This window comes from Montipora foliosa, chromosome 10, assembly GCF_036669935.1.
Source record: "Montipora foliosa isolate CH-2021 chromosome 10, ASM3666993v2, whole genome shotgun sequence".
Classification (NCBI taxonomy): domain Eukaryota; kingdom Metazoa; phylum Cnidaria; class Anthozoa; order Scleractinia; family Acroporidae; genus Montipora; species Montipora foliosa.
Genome location: NC_090878.1, coordinates 9004118 through 9022133, shown reverse-complemented (window position 1 = coordinate 9022133; position 18016 = coordinate 9004118). Strand labels below are relative to the sequence as shown.

General features: G+C 39.3%; 1 protein-coding gene across 2 annotated transcripts in view; it reads right to left on the bottom strand.

Moving 5' to 3' along the window:
- The window catches only part of LOC137974462 (receptor-type tyrosine-protein phosphatase delta-like), a 78660-nt gene that overhangs the window by 52632 nt on the left and 8012 nt on the right, over positions 1 to 18016 (bottom strand). The window contains exons 3-8 of one of the 2 annotated variants that reach the window (XM_068821471.1): positions 8989 to 9288; positions 5866 to 6183; positions 4711 to 5007; positions 4031 to 4327; positions 1821 to 2117; positions 1141 to 1437 (exon numbers count right to left, since the gene is read on the bottom strand). In XM_068821471.1, coding sequence (XP_068677572.1) covers positions 1141 to 1437; positions 1821 to 2117; positions 4031 to 4327; positions 4711 to 5007; positions 5866 to 6183; positions 8989 to 9288 — 1806 coding nt within the window. The remainder of the gene's footprint in view (positions 1 to 1140; positions 1438 to 1820; positions 2118 to 4030; positions 4328 to 4710; positions 5008 to 5865; positions 6184 to 8988; positions 9289 to 18016) is intronic. The other variant, XM_068821472.1, reaches the window with a different exon arrangement.

Genomic DNA, 18016 nt, shown 5'->3' with positions numbered 1-18016 from the left:
CCTTAAGGTTGTTAAAGTCGGGCGTGTTATGCTAATTAATTTCCGGTAGCTTTAAAAAAACTTATCATATGCTCTATGTTTTTTGCGGGTGACCAATTGTTGACTTCATTGTCAGTTAATTTCTTATTTAGATTCAGTTTAGGAATTTTAAAAGAGATCAGCAAAAGTCTCTCGGCCCTCGGTGAAAGACACGACGTTGTTTTCCGAAATTTAGTTCCTTTTGCTCCCAAAAGATTTTTTGGGATTTGTGACCTTTTTTCATAAGTTTTAACGATAACGATAACTTTGGCGATTATAAATTCTTCAGGAAATAATGAAACATATTGTATCACTGAATACTGTGGAATCTGTGATAAGACGAACTGCTATCAGAACATCAAATAAATTGGGACCATTCTTAGACAATCTGACCCCAACTGCATATTGCCGCATATGTGGTGACATGTATTTTGTGCAACTTTTAAAGGACGACTTTGTCGATTATATTATGTTTGAGAGCGAGCAAGCAATTTCTCGTTGTTTTTTTATGGGAGCGAAATCAGGCATACAGCTAGCACTATGTTGAGTCTTTTTTAATGTTTATAGCCTTATAATTGGTAGTTTGACATCTGTCACGTGATCTATATCTTGGGTCACACTCCGTTTAGTATTCTGCCTTGGCATGCTTGACCACTATTTTCCACACACAAAGGTTTTGCTTTTTGTCCTTAATTTTGAGTTAGAATTTTTGTTTTCAATACCATTGCATTGTTCAGGGTTTTTGAAAGGGCAAACTTCTAAATCTCGGATCGGGTATTAAATAATGGTTAGTGATAATCGTCTTTCAAGTAAGAACTGGGCGATGGGTTTTAACCTGACAGTGTCGCTTTCGTATCATTCCTATCAGCAAGACAAAACTCTTACTTTCTTTACTATATCTGCGTAGTAGCTTCGTTAAAGAAAAAACTAATACAAAAGTAAAGAAATGACGGGAAAAAACACGAAAAAGAGAAAAAAAGCACACAGAAAACAAAACAACAACAAAAATGGAAGGCAAATTACTGCAAACAGCACAACCAATTGTTATAGATCAGACACCCGAAGAACAATGTTTGTGATGATTGTAATAAAATCAGAAATAACCAATCAGTATACACTTACCGTCTTGATCTGTAATGATTATGAGTGGTTGACTAACAGGTCCACCTCCTTTGATAGTAGACGCAAATACTGTAATGCTGTAGTTGGTGTATTCATTCAGACCCGTCAATGTAGCTAGAGTGGTTGGTGCAGTGACAAGATGAGTTTGCTCAGACCCATCGGGTAATGCCTTGTAGGTAACAGTGTAACTCACTATAACACCATTTTGATCATCTGCTTCAAGTTGGTCCCATTGAAGAACAATACTAGTAGAGGTTGTGTTAAATTTGCGAAAGTTACCAGGAGGGGCATTTGGCTCTGTAATGAAAGAACAAATACAGTAAGCACTTAAGGTCGGAAGAGGAATGAATGAACCGCTTTTGTATAAAAACGTCATCAAGCTTTAAAAAAGGGGGCCAAGCAAGTAAATGTGACATGAAAAATTAGTTTGCACTTTCCAGGAACGAACGTCCACTGAAGAGAAATTTCCACCTTTCATGCAACGCTTTCCTTTAAAAAAAAAAAAAAAAAAAACCAGCGCAAACTAATTTCTGAGATGACTTAAAAAGGAACAGTACGTCAGTCCACTCTTTTGAAGCCCGCGATCAAAAATCAAGAAGCAACATCACAACACAGTGATGCAGGAGAATTATGGCCTTTGATTGAGAGCAGAAGAAACATAAAATGCTGGCTAAACTTACTGTCCTCATCTGTGATGACAACGATAGGTACACTTTTAGTTCCACCTCCTTTGATAGTAGATGCAAACACTGTTATGCTGTAGTTAGTGTATTCATTCAGACCTGTCAGAGTAGCAGTTGTATTTGGAGCAGTCACGTTCTCCATTTGTTCAGACCCATTAGGCAATGCCCTGTATGTAACGGTGTAACTCAGAATAACACCATTTTGATGATCTGTTGGAACCTCTCCCCAGCTGACGAAAATGCTTGTAGAACTTAAGTTGTGTCCTTGGACAGAAGTCGGAGGAGCACTTGGGACTGAAAGGAATTGATTTTTGAAATTTGGTTTTCAGAGTATATATAGTAATATGAAATGTGATTAGTAACAACGGTTACATTGTTTTTGAGGAGAGGGGAATACCAGAGTACCCAGAGAAAAACCTCTTGGAGCAGAATAGAGAACCAACAAACTTAACCCACATATGATGTCAAGTCTGGGAATTGAAGCCGGGCCACGTAATGTACATTGCTGGAAAGCGAGGGCTCTCACCTCTTCGCAATCCATAATTTCGGGATGGGATAAGATAATTGAAGATATGATAAAATTAGCAGTATAGATATTTAGGTCTTTCACTTCTTTGCTCTTCTTTCTTACTTTGTTGAGCTACTGACAGTACTTGTCCTTTTTGAAAAGAAATGCCTCCTATATCTTAACTTGAGGAATTGACAACTGTCGTGCCATTGGTGTCTAATTGGAGTAGTTAAAATAAGGTTTGTGGAGACGAAGAGGTGCAGTCGGACCCTTGTTAAATCATTTTTAAGTGCAATAGAATCGAACGCTTGTTTTTGTAACCTCGCTTAATGACATGGACTTATAGCTAATCATTCGAAGCATATGAAGGTGATTTTTCAGGTGTTGTTTATCATCGCAGTGAACGAAATATTCGAAAGACAGTAAAGGCAAATATATTACTAAGGTGAAGAACAAATATGATGGTATTTGAGTACAGGTAGTGACAAATCACACAGAATTTAACTTTTCTACGGCACGAATACGCTTCTTGGTGGAAGAAAGGATTATTGAAGATCACCTTAAGGTTGTTAAAGTCGGGCGTGTTATGCTAATTAATTTCCGGTAGCTTTAAAAAAAATTATCATATACTCTATGTTTTTGAGGGTGACCAATTGTTGACTTCACTGTCAGTTAATTTCTTGTTTAGATTCAGTTCAGGAATTTTAAAAGAGATCAGCAAAAGTCTCTCGGCCCTCGGTGAAAGACACGACATTGTTTTTCGGAATTTAGTTTCCTTTTGCTCCCAAAGGATTTTTTGGGATTTGTGACCTTTTTACATAAGTTTTAACGATAACGATAACTTTGGCGATTATAAATTCTTCAGGAAATAATGAAACATATTGTATCACTGAATACTGTGGAATCTGTGATAAGACGAACTGCTATCAGAACATCAAATAAATTGGGACCATTCTTAGACAATCTGACCCCAACTGCATATTGCCGCATATGTGGTGACATGTATTTTGTGCAACTTTTAAAGGACGACTTTGTCGATTATATTATGTTTGAGAGCGAGCAAGCAATTTCTCGTTGTTTTTTTATGGGAGCGAAATCAGGCATACAGCTAGCACTATGTTGAGTCTTTTTTAATGTTTATAGCCTTATAATTGGTAGTTTGACATCTGTCACGTGATCTATATCTTGGGTCACACTCCGTTTAGTATTCTGCCTTGGCATGCTTGACCACTATTTTCCACACACAAAGGTTTTGCTTTTTGTCCTTAATTTTGAGTTAGAATTTTTGTTTTCAATACAATTGCATTGTTCAGGCTTTTTGAAAGGGCAAACTTCTAAATCTCGGATCGGGTATTAAATAATGGTTAGTGATAATCGTCTTTCAAGTAAGAACTGGGCGATGGGTTTTAACCTGACAGTGTCGCTTTCGTATCATTCCTATCAGCAAGACAAAACTCTTACTTTCTTTACTATATCTGCGTAGTAGCTTCGTTAAAGAAAAAACTAATACAAAAGTAAAGAAATGACGGGAAAAAAACACGAAAAAGAGGAAAAAAGCACACAGAAAACAAAACAACAACAAAAATGGAAGGCAAATTACTGCAAACAGCACAACCAATTGTTATAGATCAGACACCCGAAGAACAATGTTTGTGATGATTGTAATAAAATCAGAAATAACCAATCAGTATACACTTACCGTCTTGATCTGTAATGATTATGAGTGGTTGACTAACAGGTCCACCTCCTTTGATAGTAGACGCAAATACTGTAATGCTGTAGTTGGTGTATTCATTCAGACCCGTCAATGTAGCTAGAGTGGTTGGTGCAGTGACAAGATGAGTTTGCTCAGACCCATCGGGTAATGCCTTGTAGGTAACAGTGTAACTCACTATAACACCATTTTGATCATCTGCTTCAAGTTGGTCCCATTGAAGAACAATACTAGTAGAGGTTGTGTTAAATTTGCGAAAGTTACCAGGAGGGGCATTTGGCTCTGTAATGAAAGAACAAATACAGTAAGCACTTAAGGTCGGAAGAGGAATAAATGAACCGCTTTTGTATAAAAACGTCATCAAGCTTTAAAAAAGGGGGCCAAGCAAGTAAATGTGACATGAAAAATTAGCTTGCACTTTCCAGGAACGAACGTCCACTGAAGAGAAATTTCCACCTTTCATGCAACGCTTTCCTTGAAAAAAAAAAAAAAAAAAAACCAGCGCAAACTAATTTCTGAGATGACTTAAAAAGGAACAGTACGTCAGTCCACTCTTTTGAAGCCCGCGATCAAAAATCAAGAAGCAACATCACAATACAGTGATGCAGGAGAATTATGGCCTTTGATTGAGAGCAGAAGAAACATAAAATACTGGCTAAACTTACTGTCCTCATCTGTGATGACAACGATAGGTACACTTTTAGTTCCACCTCCTTTGATAGTAGATGCAAACACTGTTATGCTGTAGTTAGTGTATTCATTCAGACCTGTCAAAGTAGCAGTTGTATTTGGAGCAGTCACGTTCTCCATTTGTTCAGACCCATTAGGCAATGCCCTGTATGTAACGGTGTAACTCAGAATAAGACCATTTTGATGATCTGTTGGAACCTCTCCCCAGCTGACGAAAATGCTTGTAGAACTTGAGTTGTGTCCTTGGACAGAAGTCGGAGGAGCACTTGGGACTGAAAGGAATTGATTTTTGAAATTTGGTTTTTAGAATATATAGCAATCATTCTCGTCACCAGAGCCTCGGATCGACCCAAGGCTCTGGGGAACCCTGAAACAAAGTGTCGTCTTATTGGTTGGCGTAAATAACAATCAAAAGCGTCTCTACTTGCTGCATTCATGTTAGCACGAGGATTGAATAGGCGCCGTAAAGTTCAAATAGCCAATTCTTGGCTTTAAGAGCCCTACTGCGCATGATCTCCTACACAGAGTTTCCCAGAGCTCTTCTCTCGATGGGTCAAGAGAAGAGCTCTGGGATCAAGATTGATATAGCGGTATGAAATGTGATTAGTAACAAGGGTTACATGGTCTTTGAGGAGAGGGGAAAATCGCAGTACCCAGAGAAAAACCTCTTGGAGCAGAGTAGAGAACCAACAAAGTTAATTAACCCACATATGATGTGAAGTCTGGGAATTGAAGCCGGGCCACGTAATGTACATTGGTGGAAAGCGAGGGCTCTCACCTCTTCGCAATCCATAATTTCGGGATGGGATAAGATAATTGAAGATAAAATAAATTTATTTATCGTAAGTGCAATAGAATCGAACGTTTGTTTCCGTAACCTTTGCTGTTGGCATTGAATGGCTTAGACCACAAGCAATCAACAGTTGCGTTTTCCTTAAAGTGCTATTTCAGAAATTTACTGCCACGCTACTGTAGTTGGAAGAATTCATATGACGTTATAAACCGTGACGATAATCGTGTTTTTTTTTCTGGAACTAGCTTAAAATTGCGGTAATTACCAATGCCGGCCATAAACCTACTATTGTCCTCTGGAACATAAAAAAAATTATTACAACTAGGCATGCATGTACCTTCTTCGTCTGTGGTTGCATTTACTATGGAGCTTGCTTCACTTTGCCCAACTTTATTATTTGCGAACACCCTAACGTAGTACATCCGACCAGGATAAAGGACCTCAAGAGTAGCGTTGGTTATGAGGCCCGATACTCTACAGGAACTGTTGGACAATCCTTGACAGTATCCGTCACTAAAATTTTGATTGTCCTCGCTAATCTCCACTGTGTATGAGCTGATTTCACTGTTTCCATCAAAACCAGATTTCCAGGAAATTGTTATTGTCCTAGATGTCTTTGATGCAATCATCACACTCTGAGGTGGGTCTGGTTTAACTGTGGAGTTAAAAATTATTACATATTTGAGACTATATCTTAATGACATGGACCGCAGCAAATTTTTTAGCAATCAATGTGACACTTATTACTTAGTATAAATAACATGAATTACATATTTTTAGAGAATAGACCATATTCGTGTTCTAAGTATTGCAGGCTAATGCGGGGGAATCTTTTCAAATGCGAATACCTTTTAATATATTCCACTCCCCCCCCCCCCCCCACCCCCCACCCATTAGCCTCCATTGCAAGCCAGTTCCAGTCCAATACTGAGAATACGAATATGGTCTATTGCTTTTAGTTTATATATATTGTAATTATTTGAGGACGTTCGCGCCCAGATTTTTTTTAAGTTGCCACGCAGAAAGGTAATGATCTACTTTTGCCAAAAAAGGCAAAAAAATGGGGGGTCATCGTGCTTGTTTTCGAGATTATGAGGTGCACTTTTAGAAGCTTGCGTTATTTTAAGACGATCTTAGCTTTAATACAACTGAGCAATAAAAAAGCTACATTAGTGAAATTTAGATCAGGTAAACGTACTCAATTCAACATAACTAATATATAACTAAATAAACTTTCGCAGCTGATGTCTTTTTCTGGGGTGAAATAGACCTTGAAAAACGATGCATGCTAGTCTAAGAAAGAAAACTTCGGTCGCATAAGAGCATAAAAGGCGAAATATTTGTAACTTGTCACGTACAGATTTTTTTTTGTTAAAAATGGACAAAATCAGGAAAGGAAGTGATCTACGGAAAGAAAAATGGGGGTCCCCGAGCATTTAAGAGAGTAAAATCGCTGTGAAGTTCTCAAAGCGATCGTCTATTCGCACTGCCACGTCATTGCGTGACATTTCCGAGAAGACCTGGGTCCACAGCTATCCCATGATGCCATAAGCAACCCTTTGCCCGAGCGAGGATCAAACACTGGCTCGATGCCATGTTTATTTACCTTCGTGGTCTGCGATGCATGACGTGTGCGTGACATGCACGATAAAATGCGCAGGAGCAATGGGCGCGGACGTCCTCAATTGATCCCTTTTGTTGCACCCCAATGAGCAGACAATCTAAATAGTATAGAAACCGTAATAAAGTTGTTGTTTGTTGTTATCATTCGAACTATAGAATATGAATGCGATTTTTCAGGTTGCGTTTATTATGGCAGAGAACGAAATATTTGAAAGGCATTGAAGGGAAAATGTTGACCAATTGTTGGCTTAATTGTCAGTTAAAATTCTTTTTAAAAATAAATAGATCAGCAAAAGTCCTCGGTTCGACCCTCGGTGAAAGAGTGACATTGCATTGTTTTCCGGAATTTAGTACGTTTCCTTTTGCTCCCAAGAGGATTTTTTGCCTTCTGACCGTTTTACATAAATTTTAACGATAACTTTCAAGATTCTAAATTCTTCAAGAAATAATGAAACATACAGTATCTCTAAATACCGTCGAATCTGTGATAGGAAGAACTGCTATCACAACAATCAGTAACTCGGGACCATTCGTAGACAATCTGACCCCAACTGAGTTGAATTTGTACAACTTTTAAGGCTACTGTAATACAAGCAACAAAAACGTCCAACTTGTCTTTCAACAATGCTGCGTAACTATTCTAAAACCGATGTTGCGCGTTTAACATCCCACGCACAACCTGTCTCGCAACAAAAAAAGTGTTGCAAGTTGCTGCAGCGTGTTGCAGATAGTAGAGGTCCGTACTACTTTCTGAAACAAAATCAACACATTTTCTTTGTTGCGAGATAGATTGTGCGTGGGATGTAAAACGCGCAACGTCTCTTTCCGCCTAGGTTCGCAGCAATGTTGCGTTGCGAGACAAGTTGGACATTTTTGTTGCTCGTATTAACGTAGCTTTAAAGGGCGACTTTGTCGATTAAATGCTTGAGAGCATCGTAAATCAATACCTTGTGTAGTCGAAATTAGGCATACAGCTTGCACCATGTTGAGTTGTTTTAATCTTAGTAACTGATTAACTACCCTATAATTGGGGAGATTTAAAAGGTTACGTTCCGAGTGTCAGCCCTTTGTAAGAAGCATCATTGTGTGTTGTTAGATATGGAGGGTGTGAAACAACACAAACCTTTTTGAATTAAGCCTTAAAACTATGCTTTAGATAATGTTTAACCTAAGGGTAGCATTTTTGTAAAGATTTGTGTTGTTTCAGTTATGGTAAAATAATGACCTACAACCCTAACCTGGAACATATACTTTACACCCTCCGGTTGCTAGAGGGGTTTTATCTACGATTGGTAAGAGCGTATAGGAACATAAAAATACAAGAGTGTATTAATAAAACGAAAAAGTTAGGGTTTTTCCGATTGGAGAGAGGGTACTGATTTCAAAGAGAAGTTTTTGCTGTAGATTTTTACGGCTCTTCTTGTTGCTTTGCTAAAGTAGGGAGAGACTTAAGATAGACATGTTTTAGCTGGACGGCCCTTATATCCACGAAAGGGGTGGCCACGTTTCCTCACTGTCTCGTTTATCTTGATCTTAACAGGAAAACAAGGATGAAAAGAAAAAACTTCATCTGTACATTTATTTTGTTCTTTCAAAAAATTAAATGAATAAATAAAAACAAACATAAGCGATTTGAAGGGGAGGGGGTAAAAATCTCACTTCAGAGTCACTATTTGTTTCTCAGTTTCAGTTTCTATCGACAAAATCACCCTTTTTCTTAGAAAAAAAGACAGACTTATCCCATTATTTCTCTTACGTTTAAGTCTTGAAGTGAAAGCTCACAGTCGTATTTTAAAATCAAAGAACAAGAAATATAACAATTTGTCTTGCTACAAACCTCGAATCGCAATAGTATCAGATGAATTATCAAGACTGTTTATAACAAAACATGTGTAGTTCGCAGCATCTCTTGAGACACTTTGACTGATCGTCAGCTGTACCGAGCTTTCATTAAAATGAGTGATGTTTCCTCGCGTACCATTCTCCATAGTGGCATTTCTTGATATGAGTAATCCATTTTTCTGCCACTGTACTTCTAATGGCGCTGGTGAAGAGTTGTAGTGGCATGTCAGCTGTATTTCATTTCCTACGATGATAAACTGCTCTGGAGCACCATTGATTGTTACGTCCAGTACAGCTGCAATCATAAAAACAAACAGATTTTTCGATAATCTAGAAATCTGGATGTACATGTAAACATCTTAGAATGCCATGAAGTTAAGAGGCACTGCCATTCCTGATCAGTTAAAGGTATGGCCACGAATAAACCTGTTTGATTAGTTCACTAGCTTCTCAGACAAAAACATGGCGATAAAGTGCCGTTGCATTAGAGCCCATGAGAAAATTCATTAATGTACGGTGAATTAAGGTAAAGACCCTTACCGTGCCGCGTACTGGTGCATGGTCATGAGGAGACAACCATTTTCACTAGTTTTAGTAGCTGTTTGATGAACTTTGATACAATATGCGCTTTGTCTAGGTTACATAATTGCAGCCGTTACCACCATTCCCAAAGTCCCCTATCCCTTTAAAATTACTTGGAAAAACATGAGAAAGGAAACATTTGTAACTCCGTTCTGTCCCTGTTTGATAATCTCTTGTTTGCTCTCACGATAGTATAAATATTAAAGTATTAAGATGCACTAACGTTGCCAGTTTCGTTCTGGAGGCAAGGCCGTTAAAAACAAGGTCATCTTCAACTCAGCAAGTGATTTATACATCCTTTTCGTGGATAGTGCTGATAGTCTGGGAGCATCTGTAATCCCGTGGGAATTTCGTGATGAAAGCAAGCCGACTATCTAGATGTGTTAAGGGGGCCCTAAGGAACATGCCAAATGTTGTCGACAATTTTGTAACTTGCACCGACGGCTTTCACGGTGACTCTCAGAGTCCAACATGGAAACGAGGCTTTACCTTCAAATGCTTTGTAGCCATCATCAGTGGTGGCGAATCTTCGTCAAAAATTCTCATACTTTTAATTGGAATCTATCTGATACGTAATAGTGATAGAACGGATCACGTGACCACGCCAACGTGAAAACGAGGCTGGATCACATAATGCCTTGTACTTATTGTTTATGGCGACAGATTGTCCCAATATTACTTACACTCTCTATTGGAGTGTAACTTAGACAACTCTGTAACGTAACAGTAATAAATCTGATCTCGTGTCCATTATAACGTGTAAAAGAGCCTTTTTTCATGAAATGCTTTGCACCGCTTACTTTCAATCAGCAAATGCAATTTTATCACAACTCCCTGACAAGGATAAAATGTATCCTATTCATCTCCCTCGTCTTCCTCTTCCTCCTCCTCCTCTTCATCGTCATCGTCGTCATGATCATCATCAACATTATCAACATCAGATGACTCATGGTCATCGTCATCAGGATCTTTATCACAGCTTCCATCATCTTCAGCATCATCGAAGTTGCAGAGATCGGTACACTTAAGTCCCGCTTGGTGACATTGACATCTATTAGTGGAACATTGCTCCTTAATTAGATGGAGAATTGCATCAGATAGCAGCTTGGGGCAATCACTCTAAAGCAACCCGTAGAAACATGGTGTAGAGCTGTACCTCGAGAGAAACCATCAGGAGGCTGATATAAAATGGTTGCTGTATGCTGGTAATTCCTATTGTAATCGGAACATTTGGAACAGTTCCAAAGGATTTAAAGAGGAGACTAGAGAATATTGGTATAGAAACCAAGATAGACGAGCTTCAGAAAAGTGTTATTCTGAATACGGCAAGGATTCTTAGGAAGGTCCTAGAAGTTTGAGGAGACTTGTTGTCACCAAGCTTCCTGGAGTACTGAAGTTCCATTGGAAATCCAATGTGCGAAAACAAGATGATAATAATAATAATACCTTTACTAATTAATCCATCATTAAATAAAAAAAATACGGTGAATTTATGATAACAAAATTAAAACATGAAAAATATGAGGCAATGTACAATGTTAAATACTTAGGGTTTCGCAGACTTAAAACTCCCGAGAACATCATCTATTGTTTAAAATGCGACTTGACCTTAACACAAAGGACGTCATGGACGTCATGTGCCTATCAGTCCTAGAATGTGGTATGTTAACGCTTATAACGCGATTCGTCACTCGAGAACAGTGGCATTGATCGTTGGCATTAATATAAGTGAGTAACTGGGATGGTTCTTATCACTTAAAATTGTCTCGAGATCGCACCTAGAAGCTGCATCTCTGCGCTCTTAAGGTTAGGTAGGCTAGCTTTGATAATGCCAATAATTAGAGAGGTTAAACATGACGTTTGGCGGCAAACGTCGGAGTGAAATTATGCTTTTGCCGAAAATGTAAGAACCCTGCTTGATATTAGCTCATTTCTGTCCTGTTAAATCCAGATATCAAGCAACTTCTAAAAGGAACGAGACAAGTTGAAATGAGAGAATTTTCAAGCTTTTATGACATGCAGAAGTGTGGGTGCGATAAATAATTTTTTTTCCGTGATCACTTCTCTCTGTCGTGTATAAGCCACACTTCAAATATATATCCATTTCATTCATCGAGTCCTTCACGGAAAAGAATGAGATCAACAAATTGACCCGCTAAGAACAATGAAAGACAACTGGTGGATTAAGAAAGCGCAAGAAATTGAAACGTTTGGAGAGTGTAACAACTCACAGGGAATGTAGTCCGCACTTAAAACTGCCTACGGCCCCAAAACGAACACTGTTGTCCCGCTTTAAGAATGCAAACGGAACTCAGCTATTTACAGACATAAAAGAAACATTAGACATGGAAAGAGCATTTTCACTCACTGCTGAACCAAGAAGGCAAAGTAGACATTGATGCAACTGACCACCTAACTGCTCCAGAGAGCATGCAGAACGTAGGAAAGCTGTAAAAGCTGTTAACAATAGTAAAGCGTCTGGTCAGGATGGTATACCAGCTGAAGTCATAGAATATGATGGCGGTGATGGTCTACTACAACAACTGCTTGAATCCAAGGCTGGACCTGCACAGCTAAGAACGTGCAATGCTCAACGCCGGCGCTGATTACTCTCAGCTCAGTCAATATCGAAATTGATTTAATGCCGGAGAGGTAGAGCATTGTATCAGCATCGCCGAGGTCACGGGATCGAATCCCATTGGAGCAAACCTGAATTTTTCAGGTGTCAATAAGAGACAATTGCTTCAATTGTCCAGATAAGTGCGAGGATCACCTCTCTCTATCGGAAGCTATTGTGTTGGAAAGCATTCCCAGAAGCTGATGAGACTAGTGTAACCGCACTTGCAGATTTATCTCGCAACCCACAGCAAAGACCGCTGCCGAAATTGAGAAATCATTCTACCTGCTGTACCAGACGAAGACACTTATTTCCATCGTTACTGCTGGACAGAAAAACTGTGGAAAATGAGGACTGGGCTACCGGGCCTCCGGGCCTCCGGGCCTTCGGGCCTCCACGGCCCAGCGGCCCGGCGGCCCACGGTCCGCCGGGCCGCTAGGCAGTGGCGGGCCGTGGGCCGCGGGCCGCTGGGCACAAGGGCCACGTAAGGAGATCTAAATGTTGGCATAAACTGAACGCTCCTACTGCCGAGTGTACGACGGATAAAACCTAACATCTCATTAGCTTTGTTCACCTGGGCTTAGATGTGCTCGCTGAAACGAGCATCACAAGTGATGAGAACATTAAGGTCACGCTGAGCACCCACTCTCTTAACTGCCTTGCCTCTCATATTGAAATCATAAATTATTGGATTACGCTTCCTCGTTATCGTGCAAAGCGAGCATTTATCCATGTTAAAAACCATCTTCCAAACATCACTCCATTCAACCAGGTTATCAAAATCACCTTGAAACAGCACACAGTCACTGGCAGATCTAATAGTGTGGAAGCATTTGGCATCGTCGGCAAACAAAGCCAATGTGCTACACTGAGACACAGCACAAGGCACATCATTGATGAATAACACAAACAGAGAAGGACCAAGCAGGGAGCCCTGCGGGACTCCCGAGGTAACTGGTAACCACTCAGAGTTTTTGCCATCGATTACCACACGCTAAACCCTGTTATCCAGATAACTTCTGAACCACTGCAGAAGAGGGCCTTTAATTCCAATTTGATCTAACTTGCTGATTAAGTGGGGGTGCGAGACTGAGTCAAATGCCTTGGAGAAATCTAAAAAAGCAACGTCAGTTTGACACCCGTGTTACACAATCTAAATAGGTAATACCCATATAATCTAAATTTAGATCAGTGGGTGCAAGCCATCTCAGATGATCATCCGAGTCATCCAAGCAACTCATTAAATATGTGTTTCCTCTTTCACTTCAATTACATGAAGTTTACCCTATACTTAGAAATTTTCTCGACAGGAAAAAAAAGGAAAAAAAAAAAGGGAAAAATAGGAAATTTTTTGTTTAAGATGATCGACGGATATGGATGACAAAAAGGTTGAACCTTAGCTACGCGTAAGGAATCATCGGTAACCACCACACCATCGAAGCACGCTACTGATTGAAGGCGAATTTGTATAATATTAAATAAAGACCCATTACCAATATTGAAAGCTAATCGATTTAAGATGGCTGCTTACTTAGAATGGGCGTTTAGACCTAAACACAGTTTATCAGCACTATTCAAAATGGGTTTCTTAGTCCTAAATACGGTGCATGCATGGTTGCATGACTCAGATGATCATATTGAGATGGCTTGTACCCACTGATCTAAATTTAAATTATATGGGTATTACCCATTTAGATTGTGTAACACTGGTGAGTTTGAACACCCTGGTCAATTGCGTTTGTTATCCGATGCACAGTTTCCAAAAGCTTGGTGATAGTTGAGCGTCCCTTAACAAACCCATGCTGCAGCGGATAGATATTACCAGCGATAAAAGAATAGAAATGAGCGAAAACGCAACGTTCAGCAACCTTGGAAACAAGACTTAATAAAGAAATGGGTCTGTAGTTGATAACGTCCTCTTTGTTACCCCTTTTAAAAAACAGGAACAGTGTTAGCGCACTTCCAATACTTAGGGACACAGCCAACACGTAAAAATAGATTAATTAAACGCGTGAGTGAGGGAGCAATCTCAGAAGTCTCCCTGGGATTTGATCCGGTCAATAAGCATTCGATGGATTAATAGCTTTTAGTTCTTCTGTGAAGCTCATTATCTGTAACTGTGTGCGTACTTGTTATTGTATGCATTATGATATTGGGCTTCTGAAAAACAGAGGCAAAGAAGCGGTCGAATAGGTTAGCCTTAGCTACAGGTGTAGAAGCCTTCTGATCACCAAAGCAGACCACTTTAGGAATCCTTGCAGATTTTGTTTTTGGCCCGTAGAAAGACCAGAATTTCTTCGGGTCATCATTAAGATTGGTCTGCATATTCATTAGAAAGTCATGATATTTTTGCTTGGTAGCAGTTTTTATCTGTTTACGTTTCGCCCTAATTGTTCCAGAGTATTGGTGAATTAGTATGCTTCAGGCTCTCTTCCATAAGCGGTACTTTTGTTTTGATAACTTGATAACTTCACTATCAGTCCATTTGGGAGATTTGTCATCCTTGAGCATAATTTTTGGAATAAATGAACCAACAGCGTTTAAGAATAAATCGCGCCAACTTTCCCAGCTTTGATCAATATCATGTTCATCAAATCCCATATCCAACTGCCGGTATAGCTGAGAGAGGTTGTCTGAGGCCCTCGAAGTCAGCTTTCTTGAAATCATAGACAAAACGTGAAACGCGTGCCCTCTTGGTTATGCGGGTCTTAATGTGGAACTGCTCGCCAAGATGATCTGTGGCTAGCTGGCAATCGAAAGTCGTTGAACCACATATGCGTTCAGGCTGGTTAGTAAATACAAGATCGAGAATGTTCTTTGAATTATCAGTAATTCTTGTCGGAGCATGGTTCATTTGTGTTGACAATGAGTCATCGATAATATCACACAACATACTAGGGAGATTATCAGTGCCTGGAGCTACTTGAAAATCCAGTTGATATCAGGAAAATTAAAATCACCACAAACGTAAAGGCCGGGAGTTGAGCCTGGGCCAGCATTTGCTAGAAAGTCCTTAAATGCCAACCAAATATTAACCTTTTGTCGACGGGTTTGTTTGCCCCCTCGAGATCCCAGAAGTCTTTGCAAATGTAGGGGGAAACAAAGGGGCCTGGGGACCGGCAACTCATTCATTGATTCAGTGCAAAGTCAAATGGACAAGTCAAGACTGAAATGATTTAGTCGACGCGGGGTCTGACGTAATATCTGTCGTCAGCACGATAAAACTTGCCGCGACCTGACAGGCTTCAGTGTTCTCTTTCTTCCTTCTTTTTGGATAAAGTTTTTTTGTTTTTGTTTTCGAGAGCAGGGCTAAATGTAACTGTTAGAAATTCATCTGATTAATGATGTCCACAGCTTAAAGATAGCCAAGATTAAGGTGCTATGTCCCAGTTGTCTTCTCGATAGCCTTGCCCTGTCCCGCTCTTTGTTTTTGTGAAACTGTAGCGTTACGTGACATCCTGAAAGACGGCTGCGAAGGAGAAGACTATAAGGAAGTGTAATTCGCTTAAGTAGACCTAAGTAATTCTCCGAAACACGTTTGTCCTACAGGCTAGGTACTACAGAACATTTCCCCTCATGACAATGGTGACAATGAATATTTAAGCACTCTCGCATATTGTGTCGAGTGTCATAGTTTACTTCACATGAAGTTTCCACTCATTTCAATTAGTATTTATCAACGAAGTCTCTCCAGACTCTCTATAGGAGATTAGATCGAATAGAAACTTACTACGAAGTGCTAGACCTAACACCTAACTGGTTTCCTCCGTGGGTTGTGGAAAGAAGCGGAATACTTGGTTTGTGAGATTCGTCTGTCATCAAGAGTAAATTCAGCTATTCATGTTATGCTAATTTAGGGTGTGCTCTAGAGATATAGAGGATATTACATGGCCGCGCGGGGATACGAATTTTATCTTCGAGTGTTGAAAGTATCTCTCACGAGTGAGCGAAGCGAACGAGTGAGAGATACTTTCAGCACGAGAAGACAACATTCGTATCCCCAAGCGGCCATGTAATGTCTAGATTTAAAAATGTCTAGATTTAAAAAAACTTGTTGTATTCAGTTTCGAAATGATGGAAAAGTGGTTACCAACCACTAAAACACGCATGTTGTGTAACATGAAACAAGGTATGAAAGTTATGAAAAACAAATCATGATAATGTCAAATTTTGCTATAAAAATGTTAATGTCGTAGAGAAGAATTATATTAAAGCACAAAAGTATTTTACAATGAAGAGAAAGCTCGCGTTTTATTGGCTAATCGTGTTGGTTACCATTACAACACCTATATCCTCACATGTGAAAGATAAAAATTATATGTTCACTGCGCGCGGTGAAGATATGATTTTTTAGGAAAAGGAGACATCCTGGTATTTCATCAATATCTAAAAAATAAAAGATTCTTGTAACCATAAAATAGGTTAGTGTTCGACTTAAAAGGGTAAAACGCTTTGGTAGCGACTTAATAAGCTACTGCTACATTAAACTAGATCCACTGAACTTGTCACGGTGTGGGCTATCTATTCTATTCCCCAGTTGTCTGCAAGCAGACCATCATAGAATATTTTTTTGGATTCTTAATGGGGGGACTTAGGGCAAAATTGTATTTTATTTTTACCTTAAGAATAGGAATGAAAATTTATTCAGCACCCCTTTTTTCCTGTTTTCAATCTCCTTTTGACGTATCCTGTAGTTTTGTCCAATTGTTTCTATATTTTTTTGTAAGTCCACTCTGTTAAAAGAAAAATTCAACCAAAAAGAAGGAAGAAAGAGAACACTGAAGCGTGTTTTATTGTGCTGACGACAGATATTTACGTCAGACTCCCCGTCGACTAAATCATTTCAGTCTTGACTTGTCCATTTGACTTTGCACTAGCCTGCGTAGCAAGCGTTCCTGTTCGACAGAAGAGCTTCGAAACGAATTTTCCGCGCGGCCAGTTTGCGGAAAATCGTTTCGAAGCTCTTCTGTCGAACAGGAACGCTTGCTACGCAGGCTAACTTTGCACTGAATCAATTGACCGGTTATTAAACCATTTGACACTTCATTTAACCATTTGCCGGTGAGTTAAGTGATTTGTCAATTAGTTGAAACGTTCCTTCTTGAACTAAACCATTCTGCTACAAAGCACAAGATCATTTGTTGTCAGACCTGATCATTTCGCATTTCGCCGACGGATGGGTTCTCATACACCAACTTGAATAAATGTCTTTTCCGTTTCAACATCGGCGTCTGAACCATTTCAAAACACTCTAAGCCATTTCCGCAATTTTGACCAAACCGCTTTACAAAAGAACACTTAACCTTCTGTATGTCTACAGTTTCATTTCAAAACGACTTATTTCGTTTTGCAAAGCATTACTAAACCATTTCTGTTTGTTATTGCCCATTAAGACCATGTTCACACCAGATTACAACTAGCCAGTACTAAAAATGTCATAATACTCTTTGTTTGTCCGTCCGAAATTTTGCATAAGCATTGTTTTTATTTTTTCTTGTGACTTACAGTGGTCCCAGGAGAAACAATTCTTAAGCAAAATTTTAGAGGGACTCAAAGTATTATGGTATTTTTGATGTTGGCTAATAGCTTTTGGTCATGAAATAGGCCATTTCCGAGTTCATGTCTGCCTCCTCTTCAAAGCGAGTTTAAGTGCGAAGCTTTTCTTATGAAATTAGTTTTCATTGATATGTAAAGTAGAACTAATTACCATCACAAAAACTTTGTACTTAGACTCGCTTTGAAGAGGAGGCAGACATGAACTCGCAAATGGCCTAATAAGACGCATTTCTTGATACGGTAATTTGCACACTTTAGACATTTTTGC